Source organism: Hipposideros armiger, unplaced genomic scaffold (genome assembly GCF_001890085.2).
Source record: "Hipposideros armiger isolate ML-2016 unplaced genomic scaffold, ASM189008v1 scaffold_671, whole genome shotgun sequence".
NCBI classification, from domain to species: Eukaryota; Metazoa; Chordata; class Mammalia; order Chiroptera; family Hipposideridae; genus Hipposideros; species Hipposideros armiger.
In genome coordinates this window covers 640,623-660,030 of record NW_017732021.1, presented here as the reverse complement: position 1 = coordinate 660,030, position 19,408 = coordinate 640,623, and the positions used below count along the sequence as shown (strand labels likewise).

Below are 19,408 nucleotides of genomic sequence, written 5' to 3'. Positions count from 1 at the left end.
CCGGGAAGAGCGCAATGATGGTGCCAACTTGGGCCAGTGAAGCAACGTCCTCCACATCTAGACTGAAGAACAAAACGACAGCAACTTGTCTGTTCCCTTTCCCCCAATTCCCCAATAAAAATCTTAAAAAAAAAAATGAAGAAACTGAGACTACAAAAACTTGAGACTCTTGCCCAAAGTTTCTAGTGAACAAGCAACAGAACTAAATACTGCACCACATTTGACTCAAAGTCCATGCTCTCAATGCCTGAATGGTACCACATTATTAAATGTGGTATTAAATGTGAGCGGTGCCCTGATGATTAACAATCATTGGGTATATTTTGCCAAAATATTTTCATTTTCTCTTTCAACAGAAAGACTCATTAAACATTGTATTGGTGCTCCAATCCAATATATGTTACTGTGGAAACTCCACACAAAATGGAGATATTAGAAAAGTTAAATATTTAAAGTCTATAAACATGCATGATATCACAATTAGAAGCACATACACAATAGCACTGAAATATATTTTCTTGCCCAAAAATATTCTGCTGGTTTCGGCTACCGTGAACATCTCTATTTCTCTCTTTATTTTCTTACCATATCTCATTTATCTACTGTCAGTCAACTGTTTCTTCTTTCTTTTCAGAGAGAACTCTTTACTCCAATCCCCACTTCATCCTTTCCTTTTCATTTTATCAGTTACCTCCGTAGTCCAGTTCTGTATCACCGTGTTTAGAGCACTGCAACAACCTGCATAATTTTACTAGACTGTCTTCTTTTTGAGTGTATATTAAAAATATTCACTCTCATTCGCCACTTTTTTTTTTTTGGCAGAAATCCACTTCCCTGCATCTTATATTCGGGCTTGCCAATGTGAATTGATTTTGGCAATGGATTTCAGCAAACAAGATGCAAGCCGAGCTTTTGAAATGTCTTCATGTTTGAATGTGTATCCTATGCACTTTTGCCATCATCAAGAAAATACCATATCTGGTCTAGTTCACTGATCCCAGTCGAATAAATAATGCGTAGAGCCAAACTCAGCCTAGATCATCCCACTCTCTGCCTACCCACAGAATGGTGAAAATAAATCACTGTTATTTAAAAGCTACTGAGTTTTTGGGTGGTTAGCAATACAATTGTGTCCATAAAATGATACAATACTACATTTGGAAAACAATTCATTAATAAACATATGCACTTCTTTGTAAATAGTTAGATTGGTCCTATTCCAACATTCTGAGTTAAAATATCAAGCTTTCTTTTTCAGTTGAGGTAAGCAAAAATAAAATTGAGATTTTATTTAATCAAATGAAGAATAAATTTGTCCTCCTCTGTCATTAATAATCAAGTTCTGAAAACCTAAAATAACCTCATGCAAATCACATATTACTTTTTGCTTATAAGAAACAAGGTATACCATTTTAGTCTCCAATGGTTCTTCTTGCATTGATGCTTCACTTTTATTTGGAACATCTCCCCCAAATAAGATAGATATAATGAATGATAACCCATTTAACACATTTAAAAATTAAATGATTATTGGCATTATTAAGGGGAAAAGCACATTATTTTCATCAGAAATTGGGATGATTATAAATTATTTGATAAAAGCGTTGTACAACCACAAAAGTATATTTGTCAAAAGCCAACTGTATATAACTTGGATCCATGGAGAAACACAAAGTGTGAAACAATGCAATATAATGGAAAGTGACCTCTCGGGAGCAATATCTCATGGCTCAACTTTGGGCTCAAGCACTGCCTCATGGTGACTGTGAGAAGAACTAATCAATCTTTCTTGACTCAGTCTCCTCATTTTAGTGGAAATAAGTATATCTGATTTAGTTACCTCAAATGTCTCTTCAAGCCCCAATGTTTGATGATTACATTATTTGAATAAATTCTAGTCCTTGTCCTCAGTGGAAAATTGGGAAAACTGCCTACCTGTGATGGGGGTAAAGTGATGATTTGCTTTCACGAGAACAGGCAGTTTTCATCATCACAGGTTCATACATGGCTCCTACACCAAAGCACGACCTACTCTTTCCCATCTCTCCAGCCTCTTCTAGGGCACCTCCCCAGTGCCCGCCCTCCGCTTTCTTGTCACACAATTTGGAATCTTGTCAGCTCCCCAAACGGAACTTGTCCTCTGTACATGCTTGTGATGCTGCCCAGATTCAGCCTCAGAGACTCCTGCTCAGGCTCAGCCCAAGGTCACCTCCTCAGGAAATCTCTCCTTGCAGCCTCCATTAGGTGTTTTGTTATAATCCCCCAAAAGTACTTTCTGTTTCTCATTCTTAGCTCTTATCACATTTACAATGATTTGTTAAGTGTCAGTCTTTGTCCCACTAAACTGAAAGCTATGACTAGGGTTCTTATTTTTTGCTGTGTACCCTCTTGTCTCCACAATGCCTGGCATATAGTTGAAACTCAATGAATATTTTAAAACTGACATTACTTTTTAATATTCCACTGCCACTCATTCTTATTCTGGGGGTGTTGAAACAAAGGGCTTAGTTCTCACAGTAGATTGAGATAAACAAAGTCAAATTGGGTTTGAAGAGCAGTAGTTTTCTGAAGGAGCTTGATGTATTGAATATAAAATTAAATTTTTAAAAATCCTCTAAGCTAATAAAAAGGAGGAACAAAAGACTAACTCGTATTCTAATACAAAAGTTTTCATGAGTCATGCTTAAAAGCCCTCTCTGTTCTGAGAGGCAGCATCAAATGTTGTCATGGAAATCCCACACAAAATACATGTGACTTTGTAATTTTTCCTAGGAAAGAGAAACTTTTTTTTTTAGTAGATTACAAGGTTTCAACACAGAACATGAAAATGATATGAAAAGAAGAGCTATCGCAAAAGACACAATGATGGAAAACGCAAAAGGGATCATTGGTTCAGTGTTAACAGACCACAGCCAGATAGTAAGGTGTTAAATCTAAGTAAATTCTGAGGGACAGATTTATCTCAGAACTCATACAATGTACATCCCACTGAAGGTATATTGCTACAATTAATAAATACTAAGTATAATATTATTGGACAGTACAATAAATATATCAGCATTTAAGTTATCAAATCTAGTACAAAAACGTTAGGACTCAAAGGTAATGAAGGCAGTTTAGTCCAGCCTCCTGGTTTTAAACATATAGAAATTGTCCTTTCTGTGAATATTAAATTAGTGATGCACATGGCATGCCCCAGAGTGAACACAGTTATTTACATAATTGAATTTTGACTCCAATGTAATTGTACATTGAAATATATCTCTGCAACATGCCAATATTATGTTAGTATATGACAAATAACTGCTCCTAAGAAACCAGAAACTTTAGTTTATTTTCAATATAATTAAACCTTGTTTTTAATTATTGACAGAATGCTTTTTTTAAGAGAATATCAAATCACCTAAGCATGTTCTACAGATGATTTTGGTCTCATTAAATTTAATTGAGTTAAATTGATATGATATGGAGAAGTAGAAAATATTTGTAAATTAAAGAAAGCAACGATATAACTATGCCATAAATAATTTTATTTCACTAATTTGATTTTATAGACATAGAAAACTAAGAAATACATGGGAAGATTTGGAGAATTCATTAATTCACAAAGTCGTGAAAGATCTTTCTCATTTATTCTTTTTTAGCTTTATGCTTTAAAGCATATTTTCAAAATTAAAACTTTAAGAATCAACTGTTAATAATATAATAATTCTTTAATATTGAAAGCTATTTTGGTTTTACATTAATCTCAATGAATGCTTTTGCAGACTAGAGTTTGATATACTTATTGACCATCCATATGAATTGTGGTACTTAAGAACTGTGGGGGTCAATGATGGATTATGCAGGATTTCTGTTTAAATGTACTATCTGAAAGGACAAAAAAATATACACACAATTAACTCTTTTGCCATATTCCATATTTCATCTCTCCACTATATAATATATGGTGAAGACGTCCTCTTTTTTTTTTACCTGACTAAATCAGACATATATCATGGCTTAATTTTGGGATCCTACAAATGGTGATTTCTGGAGAAATATCATAATAAAGAAATGAAAAAAAAATCATATAAATGGAGCAAAACGAAAAAAAGCTCATATAACTGGAGTAAAACAAGAATGATTCCAGTTTCAATATGTTCCTCACAAGAACATGTCAGGTTTTCTTAGGCATGTACCATCAGGATTAAGAATTAAGTGGTTTATCATAATAAATTTTTCTTTGCACCACCTTGCATATGCCTAAGAGTGTTGTAATGGAAAAAAAAATGAATGCAATAGCACTTCATTTGTTGCTTGGATATAAATTTCTTTTATCATAATCCCCATTGTATCATTGACTTTCTTGTTTGTAATAGAGTTAACTGATTAAAAAAAAGAAATCTTGAATTCTAAGGGTATAATCAACTCAGAACTTAAAATATAAATTCTGAGAATATATTATTTTCTTATACTTAAAAATCATTTTGAATGAAACATTATTCTTATTTTGTCAAAAACTGTCAAAACATGTTGGTCATAATCTTTTTCTTATTTCTCTCAAAATAATACCACTAAAAATAATCCACCTAATGTTCATTTTAAAGCATGACTCATTAATGTTAACACAGAAATTCGTTTATAACTTCATTGAGGTATACTTAATGAACAATAAATTGCCGATAAAGAGTACAGTTTGACAAATTTTAACATATGTGTATACTTGTTAAAATATCACCATGGGCAAGATAATAAACATATCTACCAACCACAAAAGGTTTCCTTTGGTAATCTATATCTCCTTGCATCTCAGTGCCCCTCCAACCCCAATAATCTTTTTTCTGTTAGTATATATTTTAGTTAGCATTTTCTAGAATTTTATATGAATAGGCATACGTAGAATGCACTCTTTTTAGGTTTGGCTTTTTTTCATCCGTGTTGTTGCATGTGTTAATAGTTTTCTCTTTTTTATTGGTGAGTTGCATTCCACTGTGTGGACATACTTCATTTTGTATATGTACTCATAAAAGTATGGACATTCAGACTGTTTCCAGTTTGGGGAGATTTTTTTAAAAATCTGCTCCTATATATACTTTTGTACAAGTCTTTGTATGGACATTTGCTTTCATTTCTCTTGGGAAAATGAAATATTGGAGTTTATGGTAGGCACACGTTTAAGAAACTCTCAAAATGTTTCCAATATTGGTTATATCATTTAATTCCCTACAAACAGTGCGTGAGAGGTCCAGTTGTTTCACTACCTCACCAAGTCACTACTTGTTAATCTTCACCATTCTTGTGGGCAAAAGAGTGGTATCTCCTTGTCGTTTCAATTTGCATTGCCTTAGTGACAATGATGGTGAGCATTTTTTCCATATGCTTTTTAGCCATGTGTATCTGTTTTTTGTCAAGTGTCTGGCCAATTCTTTTATCCATTTTAAATTGGATTATTTACTTTATCCTATTATTGAGCTCTTAAAATTCATTATATACATATTTTCTGAATCAAGTCTCTTTATTTATATATATGCAATTATTACATTGCAGTCTGTAGTTGGCCTTTTCATTTTTTTTAACAGTGACTTTTGGTGACCAAATGCTTTTAATTTTGATAAAGTTCAACTATCAATTATTTTCTTCTATAATGTCATAAGTTGGTTTGGGCTGCCATTATAAAATACCATATATTGGGTGACTTAAACATAAATATTTATCTTGCAGTTCAGAAGGCTGGGGATAAGGCTGGGGATGTCCATGATCAGGAGGCCTACATGGTCAAGTTCTGGTGTGAACTCTCTTTCTGGCTTATAGACAGCTGCCTTCTCTTTGTACTCATTGGGCTTTTCTCAGTGCAAGCACTTGAAGAGAGAGGGCAGGCTCTCAGGTATCTCTTCTTAATTAGGGCACTAATCCCATCATGAGGGTCCCACCATCACGACCTCATTGAAACCAAATTATCTCACTAAAGCCCCATCTGCAAATACCATCATATCGAGTATAAGGGCTTCAACATTTACATTTTTTAGGGGACAGAAACATTTAGTTCATAGCACATAACATGTGTTTGCTCTTCTAAGAAAACTTCCTGTAAACCAAGATAACTATGATTTTCTTCTTGGTATTTTTCCAAAATATTGATAGTTTCGGCTCTTACATTTAGGTCTATAATCCATTTCAAGTTAATTTTTGTATATTGTGTAAGGTAAGGGTTGAGGTTTTTTTTTTTTTTTCACATGGCTATCCAACTGTTTCAGTACTGTTTATTAAACAATAAAACAAAAAAGAGCAAACAAACAAAAACTTTCCTCATTGAACTCATCAGGACCTTTGATGAAAATCAGCTGGCCATATATGTGGGTCTATTTCTGAACTATTCATAACAGAAAATTAAGGTAGAAAATAGAATCAAAACATTTTATACAATGTTTTTCCATTATCCCCACAAAATGATTTCAATGATAACTGAGCAAGATTATGTGTCAGTGTCATAATTAACCATGAAAGAACCGAGGAATTGATACTACTTTCAAAACATCTCAATCAATCTCATAATATGATTTCAGGGCATAACAAACTAAAATCATAACTTAGTTCATAAATAATGGCATTGAGGCACAGGTGCTAAGATTAATAAATAATTTAGCCCACTAGAATGTATAGCATTAGTTGATGGTAATTACAAAACTCTAATATTTCTGTTTCCTTTTCTTCGAAAAAGCAAAGAACACATTGAATATTACTTATTCAAATATAACTGTTCCTTCCTATGAGTACATCTTCTCCCTTGGACCCATCTATAGGTTTTTTCCATGCTAACGTATTTCAAAAATAAAGAATAAAATATATCTGATTCAGAAAGCAATGAATTATAATATAGATGTTCCCATTATTCTACAGTGAAAGAATTAAAGAGAGGCTGACTGTGTTAATCAGGGCTCCTTTAGTTCTAAGTGACAGAAACTGAACTCCCTATGGCTTAAACAAGAAGAAATTTATAGCCTCATACAATTGGAAAACCAACGTATAGTGTTCCCTTCGGGCATTCAGGAGTTTCAATTATGTCCACAATACTGTTTTTCATTCATTTTATTTCATCTTTTGGTTCTGCCTTGTCTCTGCTGGCAAGTAATTGACATTAGGTAACAAAAGGTGTCCCCGAGTAGCACCAAGTTAAATGACCCTTAGAGTTTCAACTTCAGAAAAGACTTTCTTTCACTCAGAATCTATATCAATTGCCCCAGATCCTGGACTGATAACGATATCAAAGGGAATTCTGATTAGTTCAGCCCAAACCTACAGAGCCATCAGAATTGGAAGAGCTAAGGTTCATCAAAGACTAGAATAGCTCAGATAGGACAAGAAAATGGAAGGGCTGCTGAGTAGGCAAGAAAGCAGATGCAGGTAAAGAGAGAGAAAAAAATTAGTCCTTGGAATAAATATATACTATAAATACATTATCTGGATATTTCTTAGAGAATGTTTTTTAAATAAAATATAAATGAAGTATCAATATGTTTGATAACTATTATCTATAACCAAGACAATTTTATAACAAAATATAAATGGCCAACATTAATTCAAGAAGAGATTTGAAGAGACTTATAGCAGTAGAAAAATAAAAAATATTGATAAGTATTTAGCTTTCAGTAAAAATGACCAAATTGCTAGATTCTTTCTTTCTTTTTTCTTTTTTATTATTAGTTTGGTTCTTTCTTACTCTCAAAGACACATCACTCATGTTATTCAGACTATTCCAGAGCACTGACAAACTTCCTAAGTCATTCTGTGACACTGCAATAATCCTAAAGCCCAAAGTTTATAAAACTAGCATAAAAAGAAACTATAGTCCAATTCACACATTTAATTACATGCAAAATTATAATCAAATTATTAGTAAGTTGAATCCAAAAGTGTATTAAAAAGACAGGGTATCATGTTCAAGTTTTATTGCAGGGAAGGCAGTTTGTCCCAGCATTAGGAGACTTCCATAGTTAAAGGAGTGACATAGCTAAATATGTGATTGAGTCAAAGAATGCAGAAAAGTGTTTGACTTCAACAGTCATTCATAATAAAAAATTCAGAATAGGACTGAGAAGAAAATCCCTAGATGTGGTAAAGACTATGCCACATATCTGTGTAAAACATCATGCTAAAATGTTAAAATAATTAAGTCATTGGCATCAAAAGAAGAACCAGACAGAAATGCCAGCTCTCATCACTATAATCTAGTAGGGTTTTGGTAGTTCCAATTCTCCTACAATAGACTTCTGACAACAGTGGTGTTACAACTTTGTAGATAAAGACATATATGCTAAGAAAGGTGGAGAGAATGAAAGGAAGCACCCGAGCTCAGATGACAATGCCAAGCAAGCATCCAGCGTCAGCATCTACTCTTCTCCAGACATGTCATGTAAGAATAACGAACCTTTGTTTTAGGCAATATTAGTTGGGTTTGCCATAGTTTGCTAATTAATGCCTTCCCAATTACTATAATGCCTAATAATAAAATAATTAAAGCTAATAAGAGCTTTAAATGATATGGCCAAATATTACACAGATATGCAGTAATCAACAACTTTGTAATAGTTAGAAATATAATAATAACAATATAATATATCCTAATAATAGTTCTTTATAATCAGTTATAAATGGAAATAGAAAAATAAATATCCTATTATAATATACAAAGTAGGAAATACATAGGAATAAAGCTATCATGTATGATAAAGAAGCTGTAGTAAAAATAAACAAAATTTAAATCTAAAAAGACTTGAAGGGAAAACATTACATAAGAATATCAATAATGCCTAAAGTTATATATAAAATTAATGCAATTCTAATGAAAACCTCAGAGGTTTTTAATATAATTAAAAAATGTTATCTTACAAACGTGTGGAAATTAAGTATACAAAAATTAAGAATATAATTACTGTTTGACCCAGCAACCTCTCTCCTGGGAATCTACCCAAAAAAATCTGAAAATATTTATCCATAAAGATATACAGTAAAACCTTTTTTACTGAGTAACTTGGTTTGCAAATGTTCCGCAAGACAAGCAAACATTTCTTTCTTTTTTTTTAAGCTGAGCCATCCTGCCACCTGTTGGCAGCTCAGCGGCTGTTCAGCTCAGGCCAGGACTTGAACCACTGTTGCTCAGAGCTCAAACTCTTGAGTGAGCTCTTAACCAACTGAGCCACTGGCCCGGCCCCTCAACATTTCTAATACATTTGAACTTGGTAAACGAGCAATGTCTTGCAATATGAGTAGTTTGTTTCTGGAACAAATTATGCTTGCAAACCAAGGTATTACTGTATGTGCTCTGATGTTCATTTCAGTTTTATTTACGGTGGCCAAGAAATGGAAACAACAAAGGTGTCCTTTGATAGATGATTGGATAAAGAAGATGTGGTATTTATACACAATGAAATACTACTCTGTCATCAGATGAAATAGTGCCATTTGTAACAACATGGATGGATGTTGAGATTATTATGCCAAGCAAAGTAAGTCAAAGAGAGAAAGTCAAGAACAATGTGACTTCACTCATATGTGGTTTATAAAACTGAAAGCAACAAAGGAACAAGACAAACAAACAAAGAAACAAACACTCACACACACACACAACAGTTTAGTGGTTACTAGAGGGTAAGGGGTGGGGGATGGTAGAAGAGTATAAACGTGGTCAAATATATGATGATGGAAGAACTGACTCTGGATGGTGAGCACACAATGTGATATACAGATGATATATTACAAAAATGTACACTTGAAACCTATATATTTTACTAACCGATATCACCCCAATAAAAGAGAAAGAAAGAAAGAAAGAAAGAAAGAAAGAAAGAAAGAAAGAAAGAAAGAAAGAAAGAAAGAAAGAAAGAAAGAAATATATTTTAGTTTCCAAACTAAATCTATTAAATTAGTCTGTCATTCAGTAAAATATAAGCCGGAGACTACATTAAATAAAAAATCATCATGAAAGTTTTGGGATAAAAGAATAGTATCAGGGAGCTTTGCTCACAAAATATTTTTAAAATAAAACCTCCAAACTGAAATTAAAATATCATAGTGAAATTAAAACACTATGGTTTGGGCAGATAAAAACAGCTAAGTGTATCTAAAAACTTATTATGTAATAAATGTGACATTTCAATTCTGTGGGCAAATGCTCTAATTAAGAATGTTTTGGCCAAATTATCTTTAATATAGAAGAAAACATCCCGTAAAAATAAATAAATTCTAGATGGATTAAAGTTTGACATGTTAAAAAAAAGAAAGAAAAGCTTCAGTGATGTTGAACTCTTTAAAAGATGCACAGTGCATACATAAGGCCAGATGCCATAAATCAAAGGAATTATAAATTCGATTAGAATAAAAAAACACAAAACTTGGTATGGAGGCTCAAATTAGACTGAAAGAAAATATTTGCAATGTATATGACAAACTAAGGGTTAATATTCCTTATGTGTCAAAAGTGCCTAGAATTTGATAAGAGCAAAAAGGCAACCTAAGAGTAGACTGTTATGTGGTGTTATCAGTCAGAAAATACTAGCTCGTGCTGGGATAAGAAACTAACCCTGAAATCCTAGAGGCCTAAAAAAACGGAGGTTTATTTCTTGCTCATACTGCTTATGGCATATAGTTGGGGAAATGGGATAAGATGAGGACCTCTGTTCTCTACAGTCCCTCAGGAACTCAGGCCAAAGGGAGCAATATCACTCTGTAGCTATGTCACCTGTAAGATATGGTCTCATTGGTCATTTTGAAAGAGAACATCAGTAATTCAATGCATCGGCCTGGGACTGATCCGTCACTTTTATTTACATTTTAGTAGTCATATGGCCTTGCTTTACTTCAAGAGGACATGAAAGTATAATTCTCTGTTTACCCATAATTAGAGGAAAACCAGATACATTGCGACAATTAAAAATGTCTTCCAAAAAGCATGAAGCTGAAAAAATTTCCAAGAGGATGAAATCCAGGTGGATATTAAATCTATAAAAAGACGATCGACAACCCTGTAGCTATTATATACAATAATAGTAAATTCAGAGCACAACAGATTGGCAAAAACCCAAAAGATTAGCAGTGTTCTGTTTTAGGTTGTAGGGGAAAGCCTCAGTTTTATACTTCTGGGAGAATGGAAATGTCAAATTTAGAAAATAATTATTCAGGTTACATTGCCTATTTAAATGTCTATACCTTTTATAGAGTTGACCCCTTATTATAAAAGAGGAAAAAAATGTATGAATACTTGTACAAGAATATTTATTTCAACATTGTAACATCATAATAAAGGCAATAATCTAAGTGACTATTAATTCATGTTGAATTATGATGTGCACATCATAGATTTGTAGATTATTGTATAGTCATTTAGAAGAATGTCACCTATCTATATGAATTGATTGAAGGACAGTCATGATATATTGATAAATGAAAAGCAGTTGAAGGTAATATGTAAAGTATTATTTCACATAAAATAAAGGTAAAGGATGAACAGAAAGGAGAGAGAGGAATAAAGAAAAGAGTGAGAAAAAGGAAGGAAGAAACGTGCTTATAATAAATATAAAACCATAAAACCTACATGCCTAATTTGTTTAGGTTAAGATTTTTGAGGTACCAGACATTATTTAAAATATCATCAGAGGCTGTAGAAGAAATGTTCTAATCAACCTCCCAAAACATTATTTGTTATGTAAAAAAGATATCTCCATCATTAAATAGGCATTTTATCGAAGCTAAGGTTTATGCTTAAATTTGAACTTGAATTAGGGCCCATACTTGAAAATAATTGTTTAATTTTCAAATCTTTGGTATCCATCCATCTTATCACTGGCATATGTCCTAATTACTAAAGATTTGCATTTGATCAAATAATGGAATTTTTATTCCTCAGTTTTACAATGAAGGAAAGGGACTCTGAGTTCACATTAAGCCATAAAACATTATTAATTTTCAATATTTAAGAAAATAATCATCTTTCATGAAAATGTTCCAGTCGAAAAATTTATGTCATCCCACCAAAGCAGATGGCTTCATTAAAATTTTAAACTCTAGCCATGTTTAGTTGAGAGCTAGTTTAATATTTAAGTATTGAAATAAATTTAACTTTAAGCTAAGTTTAAGCTATATTATTTATGGAAATAATATAAAGTTTCTAAAAGGCAACTATCTAAAAACATAGAATTCAGAGTTATATCTTAATTTTGCCACATAGTAGCCATATGACCTTGAACCAATTACCTAACTTGCTGTGCCTCAATTACTTCATCCATATAGTCACAATGGTAGGTTTGTTGTAGCTAATTAAATGAGACGATCTGTGTATTTACAAAAGTAGATAACCACTCAATAAATGTTTTCTATTAATACTATGTTATTGAAAATGTACACTATCACACAACTGAAAATTAAACAATTACAATGTCTGATTTCTAAAAAAAGGAGATATTACCACTTTTAGAGCTCTATAGATGTTAAAGATTTTCCTTTATACGCCTGCCTCTGGTATAGATTTTAAGCTCTCTTCCTAAATATTCCTAAACAATATCAAGTAACCATATGGAAATAAAATTTACGTTTGAAATCAGGTGCTGTGTGTGTGTGCACATGCACACATGTGCGCAAGCATGCACACGCACATGCATGTATGCACACTTTACTTTTATTTGTGGCTGATGAGACAGTGGGAGCTCAGTCATTTAAAGCCCTCAAGCTTTTAACAATGATTAGTTTCTTCAGCTTGTCTCCTGGCTTTGAACTTTCTGTTTCTGAATCCCCTGAAGTAGAGCTAGGAAGTAATATTGCATAATGGAGAACAAAATGAAGTCAACAGACTTAGAGGTGCATCTAGGCTCTGCAGATCTGACACTCATATTCATTCACACATTTCACAAATACTTATCGAGTGCTTACTGTGTATTAGGCATGGTGCTAGGTAATGGGTATACAACAGTGAGCAAAACAGACCAAATTTCTTATCATCATCATGCTTACATCCCAGTCAGTTTTCTTTCTTTCTTTTTACTTTTTTTTTCTTTTTTTATTAAAGTTTACTTGGGTGACAACAGTTAGTAAAGTTACATAGGTTTCAAGTGTACAGTTCTGTAATACATCATCTGTATATAACATTGTGTGTTCAACACCCAGAGTCAGTTCTCCTTCCATCACCAAATATTTGATGTCATTTACCCTCATCTACCATCTCCTCCCCCGTTACCCTCTCGTAACCACTAAACTGTTGTCTGTGTCTATTAGTCTGTGTTTCTTTGTCTTGTTCCTTTGTTGCTTTCAGTTTTCTGATCTGTAAAAATGAGTAATCATTTTTACGTCTTAGAGTTCTAATGAGACATAATCAGTTAATGTAGGCAAACTGATTGCAATATGAAGTCTCTTAGTAATTATTAATTATTCTTTTAAGTTAATTATTCTTTGTTTTCTAACATAAAAATAAAAATATGTCCCAAAATTAGTACTGTGTTAATGGGTGCTAATGTTTCCATTAGGGAAGAAAAACTACCTTCTCTTTTGCTTCCTTCCTGGTTATTATGCATTAGAAATAATGACAGTATAACAACCAGAAAACAAAATTAATGTCTTTAAAGACAATGGGGCAAGATGGATGGCTAGGCTATTTTTCCTTTTTAGGAGAAACACCTATTACCATGTCTCAAATAATAATTTTGGCAAATTCATAAATCTGTAAATTGGGATGGCTATGGCTTGTTATACCTAACATAGACATTACTAGTTTTACCAAGTAAGGGATATCATTAAACATCTCAAGAGTCCAGTGTCATTTTATTCATTTCTGCAATTACATATAGTAATCACACACTGCCAGGTACATAATAAACATTAAATGAATTCTAATTGAATAAGAATAAATTGCATTTATAATAAAAATTACTTCTTGATTTGCAACATTTGTGGCCTTATATTTTAAGATAGGTATACTGTCCAAACTCTATGGAAAAAAGCATTGATAGTTCCGAAGATTAAGACTTTAGTTCCAAAGATAACGACAAGTTAGACAACTATGAATCATTTTATATTCATAGATGAATTTTTGCTCAGTCAATAGTATGGTCTGAGGACATTTTCAAATTATGTTTTTTGGAGCACTAGGGCTTATCCTACATTTGGAGGGTATAAGAGGCAGTATGACCAATGATGGGGTGCCAACCTTCCTTCCCAAGCTCATCACACCAGAGCACTCCAGCTTTGAACTTTTTCTATTTTCAGTTTCTAACAAGAGAATCCATTTGAAGTCTTATTTTCTTTAAAATCAAGTTGCAAAAACACTGCCTTAGGCAGTTAGCGAAACACAATGTAAGAATTAAAATACATATATTGTGAAAAACAAAATCTAAATTACATAATTTAGTTACTTTACGAATTTTTTAAATCTAAAAGAGAATATGTAAAATAAAACATATGTTTCATTTACAGGAGAGCTACATTCAATGCTATGTCATGAAAAATCTACTGATGACAAAAAGAAGATATGTTTACATCAAATCTGGGAAGTTTTTTTAGCAGGTGTTTCATTTAGAGCCAACACACTACTTAACAGAGAGCATGGTAATTACGAAAATTATTTTTAGTAGGTGAAGTTGCTGAAGTTATCTGCATATCAAAATTTGAAACTTCTCAAACTGAACCCTGCTTCAACTTTGAGCTCAGGGTTTACATTATGGAGAACACAGACCTATGATTTTCACAGAGGGGAAAAAACCATGGTAAAATAAATGTTTGAGGATACATTTTATCCTGCATTATATTATATAGGTTACATCATTTGTTCAGATTTATTGAAGAAATGATCATCAATCACCTAGGATGACATAGCTGGGGGCTGCTACTGCGAAAATAAAGATGAATATGAATCTCACCATCTGGTTATATAATAGTATATATACGGAGCACGTTTTTATAAAACAGAGGAAGTGTTCTTTTGTGACGTGTGGAGTTAAGGGAAGCTTCAGAGAAGAAATATTTGAACTTTGTCTTGAAGGGTGTTATGTGATGCTGAATTAAAATTAGAACAGGGATCAAGACGGAAGGTACTAAATGTCCAGAGAAGGAGAGGAGTGGAAGAACTTACTGGGTTTAGAGAATTACGGATAATTTGATAAAATTGGATTGTAGGGTAAAGTATAAAACGAGTGGAGAAAGCTGGAAGATAAGATCTACGGAGGTTTTGGACTCGATCTCGAGCCAATGAAAAGTTATGGAAACACTGAAAGTAAGATTGTAACACCATTACCTCTTTGCTGTTGGGAGATCACCACTAGCAAGTGTGGAGATTAGATTGGAAGAGAGCAGATTGAAGGGAGGAAGAAGAATAAGAGAATTGGTCATTAAGAATCTCCTAGGATGGTGTCAAATATCGCAGCTTTGTGGATATTTGTACGTGAATAGTTGGGTACACATTTCTCTGTCACTATATTACGATCTTCCTCAGAGAGATGACATGTGCCTTCTTTCTGTATTCAACAACTCCTCAATAGCTGGCACATAAGCAGATCCTTAGGAAGTATGTTTCGAATTACTCTTGTTGCAAACTGAGCAAAAAGAAAACAAAATAATGCTAATATTTGTGCTACTTTACAATGTACTGCCAGCTCTTGAAGTGCAGTGAAGAGGTTTGTAAATATCAAGAGAACTCTCCTGCTTCCCCAACCTGTCCATAAACTTTAACTGTGTCCTTCTCTAAAGCATTGTCACTAACGATTAATATAGTTGCTAAGATTTAAGCAACCACAGGTTTTCTGACAACCACAGGTTTCCAGAGTGTGAAGAAACTAATAAAACCAAGAGGAATATAAGTATGCCAGGCTCAAATAACAAAACAGGAAACAAAAAATCAAGATGTAGACACTTTAAGCATAAGCTGAAAATCCTTTAAATGTTGTAACATTATTTACTGGGGAAAGATGTAGATTTTAAATGGAGGGGGCATATATTTTCAATTATAATCATGCTAACCTTTTTATTTTTTTAAACTGACATTTATACGGAATTCATGAACTATTCAAATGAATACAGTACCAGATTTAGTCACAAGTTAAAAACACAAAATGCACGTGTCCTGTCTCCCTGACAACACCATGCGTTCATTTCCATGTGTCCAGACACAAAAGCAGGGCAAGCTAATGTTTGAAAAAGGAAGCTCTGATTAAAAAATATTATTATGCAAGTAAGAGAACTTTGTACAGCGCTTTTTAAATTAATAAACTAGAGAATAATGATTGTTACCACAATAGAAATAATAAATTCAAATCACAATGTTCTGATGGTCTCTTTTACATTTTCATCTTTTAAAGCATGGATTTTAATTGAATTTATTAACATTTACATATTTTTTCAGTAAGACTTCTGAATTAGAATTTCTATTATGTACGTCGTACACTGTTTCTAACTTTAATCAAGGTTCATCATGTGTCAAAGATATTCACGATTTCACAATGCTTACCGCTATCTCTTATAAATGGAATTAGAACAAAAGAGTTTGTTATAAACATGTAATTAATCATCAGTCTGTATCACCCCAACGCTGAGATGGGCAGAAGTAATTTCACACATTTGTGGTCTATGATTTACAGAGGTGTCGATAATCTGAACACTAAGACCAAATACTGGATCTGAGAGAATCATAGATTACAAAAAAGAGTACCCTGAATTCCCTGAGAAATTAAGTCCTTTACTTCTTATTTAAGTATATAATCATTAGTGTATAATTTTTTGCCAGGCAAACTGTATAAAGTACACAACATTGCATTGTCTGTTCTGGGAAAGGCTAGGAGTCCAGCGTGACTTAAAGCATAGGGATAGAATAGAGGACTGGGGTAGAGATGAAGTATGCAAAATAGACAAATGTTAAAGAAAAAGACAAAACTGTTTTATGTAAAGAAAAGTAAAGTAAATATCTGTAGTTAATTTAAAGAGGAAAGCATTTTTTTTAATATAGTCTTACTTGTGTTCCGGGGAACTTATTTTGTAGATGCAATTAAACTAGAATTTTAAAGTATTCTCTGGTAGTATTAAGATAACATATTTCCCAAGCAGCAATTCATCATTACCTTTGTAGTTAACCTTGAAGCCAACGGATCCAACACTTTCATCTGTTTGAAGGTGCAGCCACATTTGGCTACTCATGCTCACTATCAAGTCTGGCACAAAGCTTCCAGTCAGCCTAAAAAGAAGGGAGAAATGGGTTATTAAAACATTCTCTGTAGGCAAATTGAGACAGACATTTTTCTCAGTGCTTTCTTGACTAGAAAAAAACAACTGTCAGATAAACTTACAAGACTTGGTGTTGATGTAACAGAACAAACAACACAACTTAGCGATCAATGTTTATTATAAACAAGTACCATTTTATATGTTTAGCAAGGTTAGATCTTTCATATCTCTGAGGCAGCATACTAAAATTTAGACCACCTGAGAACCTTACACTTCTTTTGAAACTGAAAAGAAAAAGAGGACCTATAAAACTATTTAAGTAGTTTTTAAACACCAGGAATGCATTTCATTTAAACCTTTCAAGTTTCATAGAACTCCATTCTAAAGAAAAATTGTGAAATATATTTAAGCACCGTGCATAACAATAAAATGGCAAGGACTATAATATAACCTGCTCCAATAGTCATGTCAGAATGGCTACATCCTGTGTGTTTTACTGTAAATATTTTTATTTTTAAAGAACATGCTGCTAATTTGATGCAGCATCACTGAATCTATGTATTAAAAATCTCATTCAGTAATGCTTAATTTTATAATTGTATCAAGGGAAATTACTTCATATCTCCTGTGTCATTAATAATGTAGACACATATTTGAATCAAAGCCAGGGGTCATATAATGGAGGGAGGCAAATGAGTAAATAAGATTCAGGGGTAAACATCTGTCAAAAACAGAAAGAGGAAAGCAATGGACTCACTTCTAAGTAAAATATCCATATAGACAGGAAATTCTAAATTATATACAAAAATATAGATTTAAAAAAAAGAAATTCCTTTAAATGTTTACCTGCTTTATTGCTAAAACCATGGGGATTGTTTTACATTAGGACTTTAAGTTCCCCTTTTATAATAAAAATAAATAAGTGAGCTTGGATGGAGGCTATACTATAATTAGCCCAGCAGAGGGCAGCATCGATGACCATATCTTTGTGACTGGCAGCAAAATGCCCTGCTTTACTCATCAGCCACCAATACTGTAAAACATCATCAGTGGACCATCTGAGCAATGCAGCTATGTCACCAGCATCCAGTGTTACAGGATTTATGGGAATCTATCAAACCAAACCAAACCAAACAGTTAAATATCGTGATTTAATTATGGAGTTGTGCATGATATTGAGAAATGCTGTGAATAATGTGATATGAAGATATCTAAAATACTATGGATTTTTAGATTATATTCCTTTTTGCCTCCCAAAGAAAATTTAAAATTATTATAATATAAAGGATACACACATACACTCTCCTTTTCAATATATTTGTATATATATCTGTATGTACCATATTTGCAGTGTATAATGTACTTTTTTGCCCAAATTTGTGAGGGAAAAATAAGGATGCACATTATACATGGGTAGTACTAACTCCCTATCTATATAAATGTTTTTAATCCTTTTCTTTATGCTTATGAGTTAAAAGTGTAACTCTAGAAATTAATAATGATATCCATATTCAAAATAATACCCTGGAATACGATAATCAGTTTTGTTGAACTTATGAAGAACTTGTAACAATGAAGAGTTCTTGGCCTTTATAATGTGTAAATATCATAAAATTTGTTACTGGTACATAAAATTTCTTGTACCATAATATGTCAAAAATAAATGCTAAAATTCCTTTATAATACAAAAAACAAGAGCCAAAATGTAAAAAAATAAAAACTGGAATTCAAAAATTAAAACAAATTTTTTTTTCCTCAGAAAGGTTGGGCCAAAAATGTGGGTACACATTATATGCAGAAAAATATGGTATATATCTGCACATACATACTGCCATTTGAAAACATCGTGTAACTACATATTGTGGCAAGCAAACTTTCAATTTTCAAATCACTGAGTTTGTAAGTGACTTAAGTGGTTTAAGCTACAGTAAAGAAACAGATTTATGTGCAGGAGTAAAATCAAAAATCAAAAGTAAAATCAATCCATTATGAAAAAGGCATGAGAGATTAAAATTATAGGATGTGCATCAGATTATGCTATATTAGATATGCCAATAATCTGTCTCACAGTGAATATTACAAGATGTTCTCCTGGGAAGATTTAGCTATTGCTCTTTATTACATCCTCATATACCCATCTCAGTCAGAACTTTTACCAGCCCCAAACCTCTAGCATGGTAATTTGGTCAGTTCATAAAGAACAGCGAACACATACAGTCTAAACGTTTCCCTTGAT

General features: G+C 32.7%; 1 protein-coding gene across 1 annotated transcript in view; it reads right to left on the bottom strand.

Moving 5' to 3' along the window:
* The window catches only part of LOC109372874 (CUB and sushi domain-containing protein 3-like), a 275,626-nt gene that overhangs the window by 133,392 nt on the left and 122,826 nt on the right, over positions 1-19,408 (bottom strand). The window contains exon 4 of the mRNA XM_019626382.1: positions 17,070-17,182. Coding sequence (XP_019481927.1) covers positions 17,070-17,182 — 113 coding nt within the window. The remainder of the gene's footprint in view (positions 1-17,069; positions 17,183-19,408) is intronic.